The 21,275-nt window shown below is 37.5% G+C and overlaps 1 protein-coding gene across 8 annotated transcripts in view; it reads left to right on the forward strand.

Moving 5' to 3' along the window:
* LOC112144448 (cAMP-specific 3',5'-cyclic phosphodiesterase 4C) overlaps positions 1-21,275 on the forward strand; it is a 62,709-nt gene that overhangs the window by 13,390 nt on the left and 28,044 nt on the right. For 2 of the 8 annotated variants that reach the window (XM_036216361.1, XM_036216363.1), the window contains exon 1: positions 848-1,789. The exons of 5 other annotated variants lie outside the window; for them this stretch is intronic. In XM_036216361.1, the coding sequence (XP_036072254.1) occupies positions 1,524-1,789 (266 nt within the window). In that variant the 5' untranslated portion in view covers positions 848-1,523. Of the gene's footprint in view, positions 1-847; positions 1,790-8,205; positions 9,521-21,275 lie in introns of those variants that run through there. One more of the 8 variants, XM_036216366.1, reaches the window with a different exon arrangement.

Genomic DNA, 21,275 nt, shown 5'->3' on the forward strand with positions numbered 1-21,275 from the left:
TATTGGATTTGTCTGTGTTGAAAATATTTTTTTTCACCTGCATTGAACAGTTTTAAGGTAAAAATAAAATATAAAAGTAAAAAAAACATATTTAATGTGGACTATTCCTGAGCGGGATTTGAACCCTTGACCTTCTGAATGTGAATCAGCAGCTAATACCACTGCGCCGTCTAGTGGCAGAATCTGGAATGCATGTCAAACTTAAATTTAAACCTGACAATCTGCAATGTGAAAACAGGAAGTCATTGTTGATGGTTTAAAAGCATCAAAAATGAATCAAACTTTAAACTGCTATCTGATAAAGTTAGTTTATTTTCTTCTTAGAGCAAGTGAAGCATGTGAAGCCTAAGCAAAGCTGAAAGAAGCACTGATGCTGTGAAATGTCATGAAAGCTTTCATCTGGGATTGTGCATGTTGTGCATATTTAAGGACTGACTTCTGTGCTCTTTCAAATCACGTAAACATGCTTTAGTGTAGCTCAGAGTATCACTGGAGGGTTCAAGTTGCATCACATTTTGCCAAACACAGAATCTACATGAGTTTTCCTCTAAAGAAATGTTTGAACACAGGAGCTTTGCTGAAGCAGCTGTTGGTCATAGGTTCAGACTGGTGTCAGATGTTCAAGCCCTAGAGGTTATTTCAGTTTCTCTCTCCATCACTGGCAAATGTTTGTTCTCTCTTTTTAGAGACAAACTGTGAGGATGATGATGATGCCTCCAGTCACATATAGAGTGCCAACGTGACGGCACCAAGCCAGTCTAGTTTTTTATCTACGTTTGCTTTTTATAGTCAAAGGTTGTTCACATGACTCTGGGAGCATGTGAAAAGCATGGGGAAGAAAGCAACTTCACAAGGAACAGTACCTCAGGAATCACAGAAAAAGGCCGAGTGATGCAAAGGAAGTGAGAAAGTGGGAGTAAGGAAGCTGGAGGCACAAGCCTTGAGATTGTTCCATGTTTATATATTGCAGGAACTCTGGAAATGATTGTGCTGCTGCTTAAAGAAGGTCGACAATATATTCTTGGAGACTGAGTGAGGGGAAGTGGGACTGCAGTGGGTGTAAACCAAAAGAAAAGCAGGAGGTGCTGATCTCCCATGCCTTTCTCCTGCTGTAAATCAAACATCCATATTTAGTCGGAAAGAGGGAAGGCCCAGTATTAATGTAAACATGGGGGAGGGAAGAAGCACCAGGTCATCAGCAATAATCTTGAGTCCTCCACTCAGCCTCACCGTCAACCCTGTAACTGGAAAGAGACAAAAGTTGCAGTTTAGCGGATTCAAATCAAAACACGCAATAGAAATACTTTTTTCATTTTTGTCTGGGAGTTTTTTGAAACGGGACAGCCTACAACAGAATAAAAATGGAGAAGAAAAGATTGCGAAATGGGCCACTTACTTCAGATAGACCGGAAGAACATGGAGCTGCTCTCTCCCACTGTAGCTCCCAAAAACGTCTTTACAGCGGGAAGAAGTGAAGTCTGACTGCCAGGAAAGTGAGGGATTCTTTGACGGCCGATCATCCAATGCAGGACATGAGTGAACTGAACTCAGACAGTTCAGAGGAAGAAGAGTCTGGTGTTGATGAGGCCTCACAGAAGCGAGGTCCGTCTCAGATGTCCGTCATTCAGCTTCTTCCAAGGTTTAAAGCAGGCTCAGCGGCGGGATCTCCAAAGACCAAAGACTCTCCATGTAGTTCTCCACGAAACTCCCCACTGCTCTTCAGAAAGTTGCTGATGAATCGCAGCATCAACCTGCAAAGACGCCGCTTCACCCTGGCTCACACACCCAGGTATAGACACTGCCATAGAGCACATCGCCTGTTTATCAAGAATGACGTAGTTGTGTGATTGTTTTGTTGTGAAATTTGGTGGAAAGAGATCGTACAAGTAACTGTGAAATTAAAGAGGGGCACAGGAAATCTCCAGAATTTAAAGCAATTTCACATGTCATATCGTCACCTTGTTGTACGCCAGACTCATTTCAGCAGTTGTCGAATTGTGAGGTATCTAAAATGTCGAGGCCTTGACGATAAACAGAGTGATTTTTTTTGCTCTGGAAATAAGGAGAACAGTGAATAAAAAGCCCGTCCACAGCAAGGTGAGCAGAGCCCAAGACACAGCTGGAAAGTTGGTGTTTTGATCTTTTATGTTGTTTCAAACAATAATCGCTAAAAATGGTTAGCACTCTGACCCTCAAATCACACAAATCTGTGAGGAGTTTGGATATTAAATCTGTGCATACATGGGTTTTCTGTAGGGACTTCAACTTTCCCCCACAGTCCACAAACATGCTTCGTAGTTTAATCAGTGATTCTAAATTTCTTCCAGGCAATAGCAGATTTAAGCTAGCATCACAATGGATGCGCTGAGCGCACGCATCCGCTATCTCCTGCAATTTACATCAGACACTCATTTTTCCGCGACCGTCTGCTAGAGCTTTTTTTGTCCTTGCCATCATGGATAATTTAATAACCTAAAAATATTACCCCATGTTTCTGCTAAGAAGAAGCAAGTAGTTAGTGGGTCTAAACTTCTTTAATTTATCTGTTGTTGAGACACACAGAGACAAGTGTGTGTTATAATTGTAAGACTATTTTCATCTCTACAGTCTGTTTAGATACAAAAACATGATCGCATTTGTCTATCGTGGTATTTTATTGTGAAAAATTGGTTATATTCGAAAATAAACCGGATTTTCTCATGTATCTTGATGTAACTTTCTGACAGGATTGACGCTGATCCGGCTCGCACATAAAATAGACCAGATGCTGAACCGATCTGCTGCACGGTGCGAGCATTCCGCCAAGGACAGCGGCGCTCCACACCTGCATGGTGTGAACCACACCGCAGCGGCCTCCGTTCCGCTTCCATTCCCTCCAGGCGTTAGCAGTTTGGGGGCCTTTGCAGTGATTTTAATAATCATTAAAAAAAATCCTTACCAAGGGTAAAACATCAGTCGAATAACTTCTTCACTGGTCTGATTTTGGACAGCATCAATGTTGAGAATCCAAAAGTATCTAAAAACTGAAATCACATTTAAATATATAAATATGTATATTTTTGTAAACAATAATTTTACTTGGGAAAAAACGTTAAATGTATTGAATCTGCTAATATAATACCCACTCACTTTGTAAAATTAAATAATCCCAGCCCGGATACAGTACAGGGTTGTGTTAGGAAGGGCATCAGGTGTAAAAATCTCTGCCAAAACCGAATGAGCAAATTAGTGATCCCCTAGTTCATCCCCTAAAGGGATGAACAAATGATGGTCTTTGTCTTGTCTTTCATTTGTTTTACTATTGAGGGAAACCAAAATAGTTAAATGATTGAATAAAACAGTACCAGATGGAACAGCATCAGTTATAAAAAAAGGAACAAACATACTCAAAATGATCATTTACTACCCCTCCCTTTTCCATTCCTCTCTTCTCCTCCAGGTTTCTCATCTTAACTTTCTTCATCTTCCAACTTTCCTCCACCTGACACTAGCTGGGTTGGCTTCAACTGCCTCGGGACCCCAAAAAGATTGAGTAAAATGGATGCGTAGATTTTGTTTAGATCAGGGGTCCCCAAACTTTTTCTTGTAGGGGCCACATTACTGTTTTCTTCTCTGATGGGGGCCGGCATCGGTTTGTAGACTGACAGAGAAAGTGTAACAATCACAGAGTAAAGATTTATGGTTTTCCCGAAAGCCACACATAGCCAAATTTTATATAATAAATAATAGTAATAAATAATTTAAATAGCTGAAGATGGTTAAATTGATAGCTAAAGACACTGAAGCTGGTAGCTGAAAACGCTGAAGCTGATAGCTTGCTAAAATATTAGCAAAGTACCAAATTAGAAAAATCTAAATTAGCCAAAAACAGCTAGCAAGTGGCTGAAATATTAGCCAATTGCCAAATTAGCCTAAAAAAACTAAAAACTATTTCTAATTTAGCCAAAACAGCTAACATGTAGCTGAAATATCAGCCAATTGCCAAATTAGCCTAAAAAATGAAAAGCGCTTAAATCAATCAATCAATCAACTTTTATTTATAAAGCGCTTTTCATTTCCTTGAGGCAGCTCAAAGCGCTGCACATAAAAACAATAAGAACAAAAATGTATAAATATAAAAGACACAAAGAAACAAGCAATTAGCCAATTAAATTAGCCAAAACAGCTAGCATGTAGCTGAAATATTAGCTAAACGCCAAATTAGCCTAGAAAACTGGAAAAATGTCTAATTTAGCCAAAACAGTTTGGGGGATCCGGGCCAAGTGTGGAGGAGGGCCGGATTTGGCCCGCGGGCCGTAGTTTGGAGACCCCTGGTTTAGATGGTTGTCAACATTTGTTTTTTGTGTTCTTGTTGTTTTCGCTTGGATACTTTGTGTGATGTGATTTATTTTTGTGTTTGTTTTGCCTCCTGTTCAGCACTTTAAGTCAGAGTGTGTAATTAACTACTGAACACAAATGTGTTTTTAGGAATGGTGAAATCAAAATTGGAGTCTATGCTGAGCGATTAACGTGGACTGTGTAAACATTGGTGTTGACAGCTCAGAGACTTTCTAGCTATATTTTACAATTTGGTGAACAATATTCTCAAAAGCAATTAGTGACAAATTTGGTAACTTTTATTGGTGTTATTGTAGAATTTCTGGTAATTTGTGACAGAAATTTGAAATTTTGTAATGTTGTTCTAGTACTGTTCTCACAGATCACGAGCAGGCTATCATGTAGCTCCGCCCACCTAAAAGAACGGTCACTACCTGTGTTTACATTAACATACGTAATCTGAATAAATGCCTGATCAGAACATAAATCCATCACGTAAACATACAATCAAAATGTCCTTGTGATCGAGATAGGTGGGTTATGGCGATTGTTGATCTGATCGTGGTGCATGTCAGCAATGTATTCTCATTGTGGGTCATTACTGCGCTGACTCATGTCATCCATAGATGCTGTTGACCTCCAGCGGAGGCTTTGGAGTAGGAATAAGACAGCCCACAGAGCAGCCGGGCTTTGAAACCCTTATTTCACCAGGCAAAACATTAAGAACAATTTCTTATTTACAATGTTGGCCTGAAAATGCTAAAAAATATTTAATTTCTGCGTGTTTTGTCACGGCGTGCGCCCTGGAGGAGGCTGAGGACCCCAGTCTGTCCGGCTGCTCTGCGTGAGCCAGCGGCCGGAATTGGGAAAACCGTGTCTCCCGGGATAGCTTTGTCTCTGAGCAGCTTTAGGACGGCATATGAGCTGCACGCAGTCTTGAGAAACTGTGCAAACAATCATGTGAATATGTGTTATCAATTGTGTCCAGACGAGATAAAAGGCTGATGGTATTCCCACGGATGAATGTGCAGCCAAGATGAACATAGCGGCATTCCCCGCACGGATTTTAAGTGTGTAGTGTATAATGAAAGCTAACATCAAAATTATGAATTCAAACAGAGTCTGTCCAAGGCAGTTTGATTGACAGATTTAAAAGGAGAAATACTCGGAAATGCAAAAACAAAATGATTTGTTCTCTTTCAGAAGAAAAATGCCACACAGACATGTTAAAAACTCTAAAACATGATTTTCATCAGAGGGGGACTCTAAGAGAAACCAATGTTTTTTTTTCTAACAGGCAAGAAAGTAGTTATATGAATTCCAAAACAATTTAAAAAAGTTTAAACAAATTTTCTCCTTGTCACTGTTCTATAGTCTTGCGCATGATATTGACTGATGCTTCTATTTTACTTTTCTACTTCACTGTTTCACTTATTTCTGAGTGTCTGTTGAAAATCTAAGTATAAGAGAATTTCCATGTTTAATCTAGAAAGGTGACTGTTTTCAGAACTGGACAGCTTCAACGTAACTCCACTAAAGAAGTTTCCGTCTACAGTGTGTGCTGTCTCATAAAGCTGAAATGAAAAGGCCATGAGTTATTACTGGATGACGGACAAGGAAGAAGAATTAAACAAACTTGAGGGTTTAGCGGAAAATAAATGTCAAAGATGGCTCATATATAGAACATGCCCGCAAAGTTATTTAAAATAGTGTCAAGTGTGATTAAATATTTTTCCACCTCACAGACTCAAAGTCAAAGAGATTTTTAGTGAGTTTAGCGGTTTTTATCAAATTTTTTGTTAAAAAGAACGATAAATGGGCCAGTAAAACAAAACTTTAACCCCTTTATTCCTAATGTTGGTTCACACTGGACGCGAATTACCGCGAAGAGGCGCGGAACAGAGGCCGCTTCCATTCGCCGCCCTTGTTAACCTATGGTGTGGTTAACACCATGCAGGTGTGGACCGCCGTGGAAGGCTTGCGCCGTGCAGCGGATGGTTTCGGCGTGTGGTCTATTTTGTGTATGAGCGATCCGCATCAATTCTGGCAGGAAGTTACATCAACATAGACAAGGCAAGTTTATTTGTATAGTACATTTCATGTACAGAGACAATTCAAAGTGCTTTACATAAAACATTAAAAGAAACAATCATAAGAAAATGTGATCATTAAAATAAAATTAAAAGAATTAAAAAGATTTTAATTTAAAACAAGCACAGATAAACAGTGCGGACGTAAACTTTTGAATACATATTAATCAAATGCAGCTGAGAACAGGTGAGTCTTTAACCTGGATTTAAATACACTGAGTGTTTCAGCTGATCTAAGGTTTTCTGGAAGTCTATTCCAGATCTGTGGTGCATAGAAGCTGAATGCAGCTTCTCCATGTTTAGTTCTGACTGTAGGAACTGATAAAAGACCGGATTAAGATGACCGGAGAGGTCTGGCTGGTACATACTGGGTCAGGAGGTCAGTCATGTATTTTGGTGCTAAACCATTCAAAGCTTTATAAACCAGTAACAGAACTTTAAAGTCTATCCTCTGACAGACAGGTAACCAGTGTAAAGACCTCAGAACTGGACTGATGTGGTCTACTTTCTTGGTCCTTGTGAGAACCCGAGCAGCAGAGTTCTGAATAAGCTGCAGTTTCCTGATGGATTTTTTTGGTAGTCCTGTAAAAACACTGTTACAGTAATCAAGTCGACTAAAGATGAAAGCATGCACTAGTTTCTCCAGGTCCTGCTTAGACATCAGATCTTTAATCCTTGAGATATTTTTGAGATGATAATAGGCTGATTTAGTGACTGCCTTAATGTGTTTATCAGAATGTAGGTCTGTGTCTATCACTACACCCAAGTTTCTGGCCTGGTTGGTAGTTTTTAGTTGAATAGATTGAAGCTCTGTAGTGACGTCCAACCTTTTTTCTTTAGCCCCAAAGACAATAACGTCAGTTTTGTTTTTGTTTAATTGAAGTAAGTTGTGACACATCCAGTCATTAATGTCCTCAATGCATTTACCAAGAGCCTGTACAGGGCCTCGGTCTCCTGGTGTCAGTCTAATATATATCTGTGTGTCATCTGCATAGCTATGGTAACTAATGTTGTTGTTCTTTATAACCTGGGCCAGTGAGAGCATGAAACAAACATGAAAAAATCTGGTTTATTCTCAGTATATAACCAATTTTTCACGATAAAACATCACGATTGACAAATGTAATCAATACTGTGGAGATAAAAATAAACGTACAATCACAACACACACACCTCTTTGTGTGTCTCCACACCACATGTCAAAGCTGAGCTTGGGTAATCATATCCAGTCCTCCAGATCATTTTATTTTACTGTTATTAACGGTCCGATGTTCTATAATTTTGAAAAAATATATTTTTATGGAGAGTAAAATATTGAAAGTTATTTAAGGTTTAAGTTGATTTTTTTTTATTCCTGTCTGTTTTTATTCACAGTGATGTGAAAAAGTTTTAAAAATGTAGTTTTAGAGTGTTTAATAAATGTTTATTCTGTTCGACCTGTGACCTAAGGTGTGTTTTGGATTTTGGCCCCTTGTGTGATTGAGTTTGACACCCCTGCTCTACACCAAATAAATGAACCCTTTAACACCTAAGGCATCACCGGTGACGCTTAAACACAAATAAACAAAAAATCTTTAACATACTGTAACTTTTCAACCGTTAACACGATCATTCCAGTAGATTATGAAGGACAAAAGCGTCAAAGAACGTTGGAGCTCTGTTGTTAAAGGGTTAAAGAAGTGTAGGTCTATTAACTACTTGCTTCTTCTTAGCAGAAACATGGGGTAATATTTTTTGGTTTTTAATTCACCCATGATGGCAAAAACAAAAAATTAGGCATGTGATGTTAATTGCGGGAGAGAGTGGAAGATCCGCGGCGCTTCCACGTCCAGTGTGAACCTGGTGACCGTGTTTTAGGGGTATGAATTTCCAAGAAGAAACATTGTAAAGGAGCCAAAAAATTACATACATTACATGTACCTCACAAACAATGGCAGTGTCTTCTTTTGTTTTATGTTAAAACCAAAAATACTTTCCACAATTTTCTGTATTGAAATGATTTCATTGGAGCATGTCTGTGGTATTATAAAAAATCAGACTTTTTGATTTATGCTTTTGACTGGCATAAACACAAGTCAAGCATCTATTGCCATATAGTTTTTCCTTTTTCGTTTGTTTACCCTCTGTCTCTTTCAGCCATCCACAACCCCACCCCTTATCTCTCCCCTCCACAATCCCTCCCCCTGTCTCTCCCTCTCAAGGGAGACAGTGTTGTTTGTTGTTTCAGCCTGAGTTTGGTCCCACCACTCTCAGGAGAGAAGAGCTCTGGCATGGCCTGCACCAGGGAGTATCTGATGGGATAACAACTCTGCATTTATCTATTTTTTTTTTTTTTTTTTTGCTCGGCCAGGAATAACTTAACTCAGGCTGTTGAGGTGACATAGCTCAGACTTAGGTTGAAGTGGGCAGTTTCCTGTCCAGGTTGATGGATGTAACTCGAAAGACGATGGGGATTTTTCTGGAATGACTAAATTGTTTAAGTTTCTGGATCATTAGGAAAAGTAAAAAAAAGGAGAATAAAAAAAAGAAATTTTGTGAGTAAAGACTCAGTCTCAGATGAGTCCTGACAGCTGACACGTCCTCTATTGAGACGGTTTTAAATGTGGCCCCTCACTTTCCCTGATAGTAAGATGATGCGTTGAGCTGATCTTCTGTTGTTTATTGTCGGCACTTTTTCCCTTTTAAGGCTGATCCCTCCCACTCATCCACACAGAGTGTAGCTTGATCCTTTGTGATTTCCTACAATCCACAAAATCCAATAGACATATCTTCATGTTGAGACTAAAAAGATTACTTTTAAAATGAAAGTAACAATTTGATACACTTAAGATTTCTCTACACCTGATCTTATTGTTGTGTTTTAACCAGGAGTTTTTATTTGGAGTGTTTTCAATTGTTATTTCCGGATCTTTTTTGTCATCCACTTGAATGAACTTCTCTACATTTTTAAATGGACAGTCTAGTTCTTCTTAATTTATAACACAAAGCAAAGACTCATTGCTGATTTTTTCCCAAGAATTGTCAAAATCTCCCGATAACAGCATGAATAAGGAATCCCGTTTTTCAAGGAAGATGCACAGCAGCTTCTCCACACGCAGACACTCCTGCATTGGGTAAGTGTTGAGCGATGTACGATATCGTCAGATTTTAAGAGAGTTTTGGAAAGATGGTTTTTGAAGGAAAGGATGTGTCAGGACTTTTTCACTGTCAGAAATGTTTACAAGCTGCTGTTTCTGTGACTGAGATTTCTCTGTTTTCAGATAGCACTTTTACAACTTTTATGTTTCAAATTCAATTCTAAATCAGAAGGAAATGACATTTGGTTAGTTTAACCTCTTAGTTCCAGGGAAGTTTTTCTGTTCCATCAACTCAAATTTTTTTAAACCTTTGAATTTTCTTTTTTTATTTTTTTTGATCCCTTGATTTCTGATGACCCAGAAATTCGATGGAAAAACTTTGCTTTTTCGGTCTCACCAGAACAACTAGTTGATCTAAGAGAACATCAACAGCCAGCCAATCAAATCATGACACTGACGTGACATCAGGGTTTGCTCCGTGTTCTATTAAGGCACAGGATGGCAGCCAACCCGCTTAATAGTTCTCATTAGCTTCTTATTAGCTGTGGTTACATGTTCAAAATGACCTCCATTGGATCAAAGATCAGATACAGAACTGTGTACAGCAGGAGTGTCAAACTCAATCGCACAAGGGGCCAAAATCCAAAACACACCTTAGGATGCGGGCCGAACAGGATAAACATTTAGTTGAGCACTTTAAAAATATATTTGTAAAACTTTAAAACCATAACGTTATAACATAATAATGAACTAGATATATAACATTGCCTGTGATAATGCTAGTGTGAATGCTGTAAGCTGAATTTGGACGCTGAAGATACTAGTGTTGATAGCTGAAGATGCTGAAATTTATAGCTAAAAACGCTGAAGCTGATAGACAGCTAAAATATTAGCTAAATGTCAAATTAGTCTAAAAACTAAAAAAAGAAAAACTTAAGTTAGCCAAAATAGCTAGCATGTAGCTAAAAAAATAGCTTAACTTCAAATTAGCCTAAAAGAATGAAAAAAGCCTAAATTAGCCAAAGCAGCTAGTGTGTAGCTGAAATATTAGCTACACTCCAAAATGAACTAATAAAAACAAGAAAAAAACTAAATTTACTAAAACGGCTAGCATGAAGCTGAAACATTAGCTAAACTCCAAAATGAAAAAAAAAAAAACAAACAACCAAAAACTCAATTAGCTAAAACAGCTAGCATGTAGCTGAAATATTAGCTAAACTACAAAATAGCCTAAAAAATCTTATTAAATGCCGAAATGGTCCAAAAAGCTAGGACAATGCCAATTTTTAAACTTTAAAACCGTAACTTTTTAAGCATAATTAAAAATAATAAGTAATAATAATATATTATTCAAGAGTACATCATCTTACTATTCGCTTATAGTATCCTATGCTATGCTGCACAAACCCAGCGGAAGGGTTAGAGTTAGACATTTAACTTTGGATGAAAAATCTGTGCATCAATGAGCATTTTGGCTGCAGGTAAATATGTGGAAATAACATCAGCCTTTATTTGGTATGGACATGATTGGAAAAACAAATTCACATTATTGTTTGCACAGTTTTAGTGGACTGTTCGGAGCGCGGAGCGTCATTTCCACATTCAAAAGCCTCCGCCAGCTCACATCATTCACTCCTCCGGGTCACATGGTTTTCCAGAGTCTGGCATCTCGCTCTCGCCGAGCTGCAGGACAGACTGAAGCTCACACCGTAACAGGATAAACCTTCCCTGCCCGCGAACACAAACTCATGAGCCTGACACTGGGTTCACACTGCACGCAGAAGCACCGCGAAGCGGAGTGTGCGCGGCATCAGCTCTCTCCTCCAATTCACACTAGACACTCATTTTTTCAGCTAGAGCTTTTTTTAATTTTGTCATCCTGGGCAACTTAAAACTAAAAGTATTACCCCATGTTTCTGCTAAGAAGAAGCAAGTATTTACTGGGCCTACACCTCTTTAATGTGTCTGATGTTGAGACACACAGAGAGAAGTGTGTGTGTTGTGATTGTGTGTTTATTTTCATCTCTACAGTCATTTTAGATACAAAAACATTTGTCAATCACTGTGTTTTATGGTGAAATATTGGTTATATTTTGAAAATAAACCAGATTTTATCATGTATCTTGAGGTAACTTCCTGCCAGAATGGACACCGATCACTTACGGACAAAATAGAGCAGACGCTGAAACGATCCGCTGCATGACGCGAGCCTTCCACGGAGAACAGCGGCGATCCACGCCTGCATGGTGTGAACCACACCATAGGTTAACAAGGGCGCCAAATGGAAGCGGTCTCCGTTCCGCATCGAGTGTGAACTACTCTGCTCAGAGACGTGGTTTGCCACGTTTGGTTTTTGTGGTCTGGTGAGACAGATATAGTGAAGTTTTTTTCCAGCAGATATTTTTTAACCATCAAGCTTCTGGACCATCGAAAATCAAGGGTTAAGAATTGATGGAACAGAAAAAACTTCTACATAGTTCCGTTTCCCCAAACCTCTGGTAAAAAACTTGAATGGCACTGATTGTTTATTTTCAAACCACAGTTAGTGAGTGTTTCTCTTAGCAAATGTGCAATAAATTTGTTTTAAATGAATTATAATTCATCTATATGAGTCATCCCTATGTGTAGCACAGTCCTTCGGCAGAGAGAATTAACATCTCTTCTAACATGGATTGGTTGTTCAGGAGATCTGGCACTCTCTCAAGTCTGTCTGTCACAGATCTCTTCATATTTACAAAAAACATCCATCATCTCCAGGATTAGTTCTTCTATTGCTGCTGTGATGCAGGTAGAATGTTGAGACAATGTCAGTGATGTGGAAACAGCATATCCTGTGGGTCCTGGGGTCACCCTCATGACATGTTCTGCCACCATGCCGTGTTTGTCAAATGCTGCAGAGAACCAGATTATTTAGCCGTTTTTTAAAATTAAAGTCTTCATCACCTCTTCTTCTTCTGTAGATGGTTCCTCCTGCTTTGGGTTGTCTTCCTCCCCATATTCTTGACAGCTGAATAGAATCAGCTCTAGAACCTATTCAACCTTAAAAGGCTTCCACACACTGAGAAATAGGGCTGCGTTGAAAAAAATCGATTCATCGACTTGAATTAATTTAAGCTTATTAGATCAATAATCGATTCACAAAAGATATAAATCGATTTAGCACACAAAGCTAAAGTTCGCTAGCTTGATGCTAACGCTCAATAGAATTTCCCATAGGACGGCTAATGCTAACGCTCAGTTGACAAAAAAATACATTGCTAACTAAATGAACATCTTTATTTACTTACAGGCATTCATTTTCCAAACTCTTTTAAGGTAATAATTTTGAAGAAACTATTTGTGGTCTAAAACTTTGTTTTTTCCATCATACCGTTGTCTTCTTCTTGAATAAAGTGTACTTCTATAGCGCGATCGCCACCTAGTGGCCAAACTGTATCATCCTCCAGGAGAAGCAGAACAATGTGTACAATGTTAATGATCTGAACATTTTTGTTAGAACTTCTCCTTTAGAGAATCCATGTAACACTGGATGATATTAACAATCTCATTATTTCACTAATAAATGTTACAATATGGGAACTGTATCACATTAATATAAATATATTCAAATTAAATAATAGATTCTAAACAAATGTGTATAAATTTGTAAGCTTAAAATTGAATTGAAGAATCGAAAGAATCGGAAAAAAAATCAGAATTGAATCAATTCCAGCTCTTGTCAATCGAATCGAATCCTTCTGGAAATTGTAACCGATACCCAGCCCTACTAAGAATGTTGGATGCTGTCATCTGCAGCACATTTACACCTTCTTGGAGTCCACACAAAGGGGAAATGTTATCTCATTTGGGTCAGATCGGATCACAGGCAGGACAGTCTGCAAAGAACTCACCTGTTTGGTCTTGTTTACGTCTGTGACTGATTGATCTGAGACAGTTCTTAAATATTCTTGCTCATTGCCACTGTGATTTCAACTCAATCTAACTCTCCGATACTTTTGACCCAAAGAAATTATCTCTATTTTTTTGTACCGCATATATATTCGTCATCCTTTAGTGAGACGTTCCTTCGGAGGCTGATAGGAGGCACACATTTCAGCAATGAATCTGGCAGCTACTTGATTTATTTAATTTTTGTTTTGTTGTTACAACAATTTTGCTCTAAGTAGTGGCGCTACTGTTCATGTTTACTGAATTTTACAGATACTTTAAATTCAATCTGTGTCAATGTTTGTCAAAGACATAGTATTACTGATTTCAGTAATGTTGTTTGTTGGTGTTTATTATTTGTTGCACAGAATAAAACACAAGTTGTTTATTATGACTGTGCTCAAGCTAAATAATAAATGGGAATATATTTTCCTAAAAAATATGTGTTCTTCTTTATAATGTGAAGAATTAGAGACAATTTTTTTTCAATTATCGCAGCATCGCGATATCATCGATGTTGTATCGCATTGTATCGTGAGGTATCCAGTGATTTGGAGCCCTACAGGAAACTATCATTTCCAAGGCCCAATCCAAATTCTCCCCTTCTCCCTTCAACTCCATTTGAAGGGGGAGTTTAAATATAAGTGTGTCCAGGAAATGTATTTTTTAAATCCGACCCTCGAAGTGGAGGGATACAAAGACCTCACTCGTGAGGCTAAACTGCGTCCCGCTGAGACTTTTCTTCATATGGGTGCGCTCTGAACCACACACGTTTATATTTAAATGTAAGTAATGACTTTTTGTTGTAGCATGACCTTTTTAAAATTATAAAACCACTGTTATGTATATTCAAGCGCTGGAAGCTCCACGCTAAAGCTAGCGGACCGTCGATTATTGATGATATCATCAACAAAAGTGACGTCTGAAATATTAGACACAATTTTTTCATAACTCTCCATTTGGAGGGATAAATGAAGGGAAGAGAGAAGGGAAGAATTCAGATTGGGCCTAACAGATGGAAAAATAATTAGTGGGAATTACCATGCTCTGTATTTTAGAAAAAGTGAAGATCTTGGTATCCAAGCCTACAGTGATGCTCATTGGGCTTCTGATGGACAAGACAGATGCAGTACAACAGGTTATTGTGCAAGTCTTTGTAAAGAGGGACCGTTAGCTTCTTGGAAAACAAAGAAGCAGCTCACTGTAGCTCTATCTACATGTGAAGCAGAGTATATAGGCCTGGCAGCAACCATCCAGGACTGTTTGTATCCAACCCAACTGTTATGGATAAGCATCCATATGCACTCCCAAAGGTGCATGAAGACAATCAAGGGACAATAGCATTAGCAAAATATCCAGTTAAAAGACAGAGGTGTAAACATATCGACATAAAATACCACTTCATCAGATCAACTGTAAATAGTGGAAAGTTACTTTTGGAGTACTGTCCAACAGAACAGATTTGTTTACCAAACTTGCAACAAAAACTGAAAAAATTGTATTTGGTTATGTTTGAATGATTGTCAAGAATGTGGTGTTATGGGATCAGGTGGGGGTGTTAGAATGTAATCCTAGTTATTTCCTGCATTTTATGTGTGTCTTTTATTTTGAAATCAGTTCATATTTCCTGTTTGTTTGGTGATGATGTGGGTGCGTCTTAATAAATATGGCAATCACTCTCAGCTGTGACTAGCTGAGAGAGGAATCAGAGAATACTTGTTTGTGACAGTGATTTCTTCGGTGAAATGGAGAACTTTATTGCGGTGCTCGTTAACGCAGTAGTCCAGGTTCCATGCCGTTGTGACATTAAGTTCTCTTGTCGTTTCCGGTCTACTTCCTGTAACTGATAATCTTCAGGAGATTTAAAGTTGGTTCTTAAATATATTTTGTATTGTGTTAAAACAAATTAGTCTTTACAGTCTGGACCTTTTAGGATATTTTCATAAAGACCTCAATACTTTCCCACTGTTAGATCGTATTAAGCGCTGACATAACTATTTTCCTAAAAGTATTTAAAAAAAAACACCTGAACCATAGTCTATTGACTCACAGAAATAATACAAAGTTTTAAGGAGTTTTAGTAAAAAGTTCTTTGCAATGAATATTCTTAAACTTGAAGGCATGTGCCTCTCGAGTGTCTTCCAAACTCCTCCAGCCGTGAGCCTTTTGGATCATATGAGGAGATGAAAGCAGGTGATGTTAGACCACAGCCAGAAATAAACAAGTACAAAGCAGAACAGAACAAGCCTCCATTCTCTCATTACCTGGTTTTCTGCCTCTCAGCTGAAAGAGTCACATTTTAGAGCTTCACATCAAAGCCTATCTTCAACTTGTTTTCTTCTCAGCAAGTCTTCAAATTCGTATATTTAGATCTAACATAGAAGAATTAAATACTGGAATAGGAGTATGTTCAAAATTTCAATTGTTTCTGTGTAACAATGAACTGATTATTGAAACATTCTGTTATCCTTCAGTTTTTTACAAACCTTTTGACGGTTTAAACTCTTTGGAATAATGGTTGCACTATTCTCATGTGCATTCTTGTACACAATAGTGTGTGTCTCTCTTGGCAGTGAAAACTTCCGTAAAGTGTTGTACCAAGAGTACCAGGACACAATTGGCCCCAGCCAGCCCATCCACCTACTGTGACATTGCATCACAAACATGGCTTGTTGCAAAGCGTACACTGCAAAAGGCTTCTGTTCAAACCAAAGAACGGAGAGCGTTTGGGGTTTCATGAAAACGGGCCTGATGATGCTGTGATAGCGACTAAGAACTGGAACACAGACTGTAAAAAAGAGGAAAGAAACGGACGATATGAGCGGAGCAGTCTGTGAAGTAGGCTGGGGACCAATCATTGGGTACCACACGATCTGATCCGATACGCCACATGCGTCAAAGTCAAGGCCCGAGGGCCAGATCCGGCCCTCCAGGAAATTCTATCCGGCCCTCCAGATCATTTTACTTTATTGTTATTATTGGCCTGATGTTATCTTAAGCTCATTTCTAACTTGTATAATTTTGAAAAAAAAATATTTTTTTGGAGAGTAAAATATTGAAAGTTATTTAAAGTTTAAGTTGATTTATTCTAGAATAATATTCCTGCCTTTTTATTATTTGCATTTTTCTTAAACAGTTACGGTTTTAAAGTTTTAAAAATTGGCATTCTGCTAACTTTTTGGACTTTTTTGGCGTTTACTAAGATTTTCTTGAGGCTTTTATGAAGTTTAGCTAGTAGTTCGGCTACATGCTAGCTGTTTTGGCTAACCTAAGTTTTTCGTTTTTAATTTTTTTAGGTTAATTTGGCATTTAGCTAATATTTTAGCTGGGTATCAGCTTCAGCTTCATTTTCAGCTGTTAGCTTCAGTGTTTTTAACTATCAATTTCATTTTCTTCAGTGGCCAAATTCAGCTTACAGCATTCACACTAGCATTATCGCAGGTATTAATCTATATCTAGTTCATAATTATGTTAAAAAAGTTACACTTTTAAAGTTTTAAAATGTAGTTTTAGAGTGTTGAATAAATGTTTATCCTGTTCGGCCCCGATTTTGGATTTTGGCCTCCATTTTGATTGAGTTTGACACCCCTGCGATACACGATACATGGCTCGCAGTATTGATGACATTACGATACTGCAATAATTGGTAAAAATCATCTCCACAAACAACAAACTACCGCTTTAGTTTGTAGCTTGAACACAATCATAATTAAATAACATAATTAAAATAATAAAATAATAATAATTAAAAAACAAAATTACCACAATCATTATAAACACCTTGTGTCTTATTTTGTGCAACAAATAATACAAAATAATAGACACTTTTGTGCAACATTGCTTAAATCCGTTTGACAAGCACTGACACCAATTGAATTTGAATTATCTGTCAAATTCAGTGTAAACAATAGTAAACATGAACAGCAATGCCACTACTTAGTGCAGAACTGTTGTAAACAACAGAACAAAAATTATATAATTAAAGTCGCTGCCAGACACATTGGTATAACGTGCGCCCCCTATCTACCTCTAATGGAACATCTCACCAAGAGATGACGAATATAACGTTTTACAGCATCTTCAAATGAAAATAAAAGATCAAACCAGTCGAGAATCAATCGCAGGACTAAATATTACGATATATCGCAATATCGATATTTTGGTACACCCCTAGTGTGAAGGAAAAATGGTTAAGACCTGGGTTTCTTTAGCACAGTATGATCATGACAGAATAATGACATCTGCACTGAGAGACCCGAGTGAGCCTACATAAAATGAAAAGGGAAAACTTTTTTTTGTACATAAAAACAAAAGAAAATAATCCAAAATTATTGTGGCTTGAAGAAAAACATGTCAAGTGAGGTCACTCAACCAAAGGGCAGCAGTGTCAATGCCAGAGGTCCTAATATAGCTGCTGGCTCCCCCTCTCCAAGCACACACCCAAATGAGTCAATAGGGCCTGTGTGAGGCTGCAGCAGGCCAGCTGCTGCGTGCGTCACTGCTGCACTCCCTATTTTCAGCATGACTGATTTCCCCAATTGCCTCCAAAGCCTCATTGATTCCTGAGCAGCAACCTGGGACAGCAACAATACTACTTAAGCTATAAATGAACCAGTCTATCTCCTGATTCACAGCACAAGACAAAAACTGCACTTCATACTAATGTCTGCAGAACGGAAAAGCAGGTTATCAATAACACAGCCGAAAAAATATATATATATATATTTTATTCCCACCTCTTGAACAGCTGTTTTAATTCATGGATGTCATCTGATTCAAACTGACGAAATTAAGAGAAAAGAACCTCATAAACAATCAGGACTGGCTATCGATAATAATTTCCATTCGATTCACAAATCGATTCCATTTTTTTTCGATCAACTCAATTCAATTCAATTTACACATTTATGCACATTTGTTTAGAAATACATTCAACAATTTACTATGCGTTTTGAATATATTTATATTAATCTGATCCAGTTCACATACTGTAAATGTATCAGTGAAATAATCAGATTGTTAATATCATCCAGTGTTACATGGATTCTCTAAAGGAGAAGTTCTAACAAAAATGTTCAGATCATTAACATTCTTAGAAAAGGCAGAAACAAACTTTAAAACTCAGTTAAAACAGTTGACTAGACTACCTTGAAAATGTGTATTTTAGGAAAAAGAAATGATGTAAGTTTCTGGGAAAACTCAGGAAATAACTCCTTATATCACTGAATATTAAATCAAACATCACACACACACAAACTACAATAAACGAGGGCTCGATTATATTTTTGTTTATGTGAAAAAAGAATGCTTCTTGTCTAATGTGCGCTTCAACAATTCTGCTGTGCAGGCCATGCATGAGTTGTGGTAAAAAACATATTTCAGGGAAATTAATTTCACTTATTTCAAACTATTTATTTGCATAGCACCTTTAATTGATCTAAAACACAAAGCGCTTTACACAAAAGCAAACAAAAGACTAATTAAAAACGCAGAAACAAATACAACAAAAGAATCAACACATTTCCACTAGGGCTGTGAATGATGACGTGTTGACCCGACCGATTAATACAACACAATAAATTAGATAATATGTATTAACGTCATCAAGCGTCCTGCTGTGCAGCTGTGAGATCAACGTAATAAAATTCTGTCTAAAATAAATGTGTATTTTTTTTTTACATTCAGTGATTGAGATTTTATCAAATTAAAGCGATAATATGGCATTTATTTGTAGTCTTTGGAAAAAAGTGATCTTTTATTTTAATAAATAAAGGCGGAGAACAAAAGTTTAATGTAAAAATAGTTTGTTAAACATTTGTAGGATTTCCACTGCAAAATGAATCAAATTTTTCCAGACGGATTTTTTCCGTTTTTGCATGATTTTATGTCTAGTGTGAATATAACATGGAAAAATTGTAAAATAAATGTATTGTTACATAGGAGAGGTTGTGCTGATTAAAATTATACCAAATAAGCAGGGAGTCTTTCAAACTGAATTTCAGAAAATAAAAAAATAGATAAAAACTGAGTTTTAAAAATAAACGTTCCAAATGTACAATTTTGTGTATGATATCATATTGTGATCATTTGCAGATAAGAGGTTGGAAAATACTGCGACTTAAAAAAAAAAAATGAATGGTGATTAGTAGCGATTATCTTTTTCCACATTTGTGATCAATTAGTTAATTTTTTAATTGATTCCTGGCCATTAGCATCCATCTCTCCCAAGGTGAGGAGGAACACCACAACTTATTTTGTGGGTTCTTGAGGAGCATGTATCCATAATTACATTTAAATGTCAATCTATGAGGTAGGAATGAAAACAGTGAAGAACAATTAACTGGTTCCATTGTTAACTTATTTAGAAGAGTTTATATTTGTTTCTAGAAAACGTAATAATTATTTCTCTTGTTGTATCTATCTGTCAAGTGAGGGTAAATGTTTATGTTTTATAGAAACTTGGAAGACAAAGAAAAACAAGGCAAAGATAAACTGTTAAATAAATGCAATTGGTTTCAATATTTTTTTTTTTTCAAATTAAACTTAGATGGTTTGGACATGTTCAGAGGAGAGACAGTGAATATATTGGTAGAAGGATGCTGAGTCTAGAGCTGCCAGGAAAGAGGTCTAGAGGAAGACCAAAGAGGAGGTTTATGGATGCAGTGAATGAAGACATGAAGGGAGCTGCTGTTACATTAAATCCGATGTGCAGAGTTGTGGTAACTACAGAGGAATAAAGCTGATGAGCCATACAATGAAGGTGTGGGAAAGAGTATGGAAGCCAGACTAAGAGCAGAAGTGAACATTTGTGAGCAGCAGTATGGTTTCATGCCAAGAAAGAGCACTACAGATGCAACATTTGCTTTGAGGATGTTGATAGAGAAGTACAGAGAAGGTCAGAGAGAGCTCCACTGTGTCTTTGTAGATCTGGAGAAAGCTTATGACAGAGTGCCCAGAGAGGAACTATGGTATTGTATGAGGAAGTCTGGAGTGACAGAGAAGTATGTCCGAGCAGTGCAGGACATGTATGAGGGCTGTAAGACAGTGGTGAGGTGTGCTGTAGGGGTGACAGAGGAGTTAGAATGGGTGGAGAAAAGTGTCAGGTGTGATAGAAGAGTTTCAGCTCAAATGAAAGGAAAGGTGTAGAAAACTGTGGAGAGACAGTGAATACATTGGTAGGAGTCTAGAGCTGCAGGAAAGAGGTCTAGATCAGGGATCCTCAAACTTTTTCTAGTGAGGGTCACAATACAGTTTTCTAGTCTGATGTGGGCCAGGGTCGGTTTGTAGGCTAACAGAAAAGGGTAACAATCACAGCTTAAACGTAAACATTTATGGTTTTCCAGAAAGCAACACATAGCCACATTTTAAATAATTATTTTTTGTAATCTTCACAGAAAACAATAGTAATAAAACATTTTAAAAGTTAGATTTATTGCATTACCTGTGATAATGCTAGTGTGAATGCTGTATGCTGAATGTGGCTGCTGAAGATGCTGAAATTGATGAAGCTAATAGCTGAAAACACTGACCTGATAACTAGCTAAAATGTTAGTTAAATGCCAAATTAGTCTAAAATGCTAAAATAATTCGAAATTAGCCAAAACAGCTAGCATGTAGCTGAAATATTAGCAAAATGCCAAATTAGCTTAAAAAATGGTGAAATGTCTAGTTTAACCAAAACAGCTAGCGTAAGGCTAAAATATCAGCTAAACTCCAAATTAGTCTAAAAAACTAAATTAGTCAAAACAGCTAGCATGTCACTGAATTATTAGCGAAATGTCAAATTAGCGTAAAAACAAGATAAAATGTGCACTTTCGCCAAAACAGCTGGCATAAAGCTAAAATATTAGCTTAGCTCTAAATT

Source organism: Oryzias melastigma, linkage group LG17 (genome assembly GCF_002922805.2).
Source record: "Oryzias melastigma strain HK-1 linkage group LG17, ASM292280v2, whole genome shotgun sequence".
Classification (NCBI taxonomy): Eukaryota; Metazoa; Chordata; class Actinopteri; order Beloniformes; family Adrianichthyidae; genus Oryzias; species Oryzias melastigma.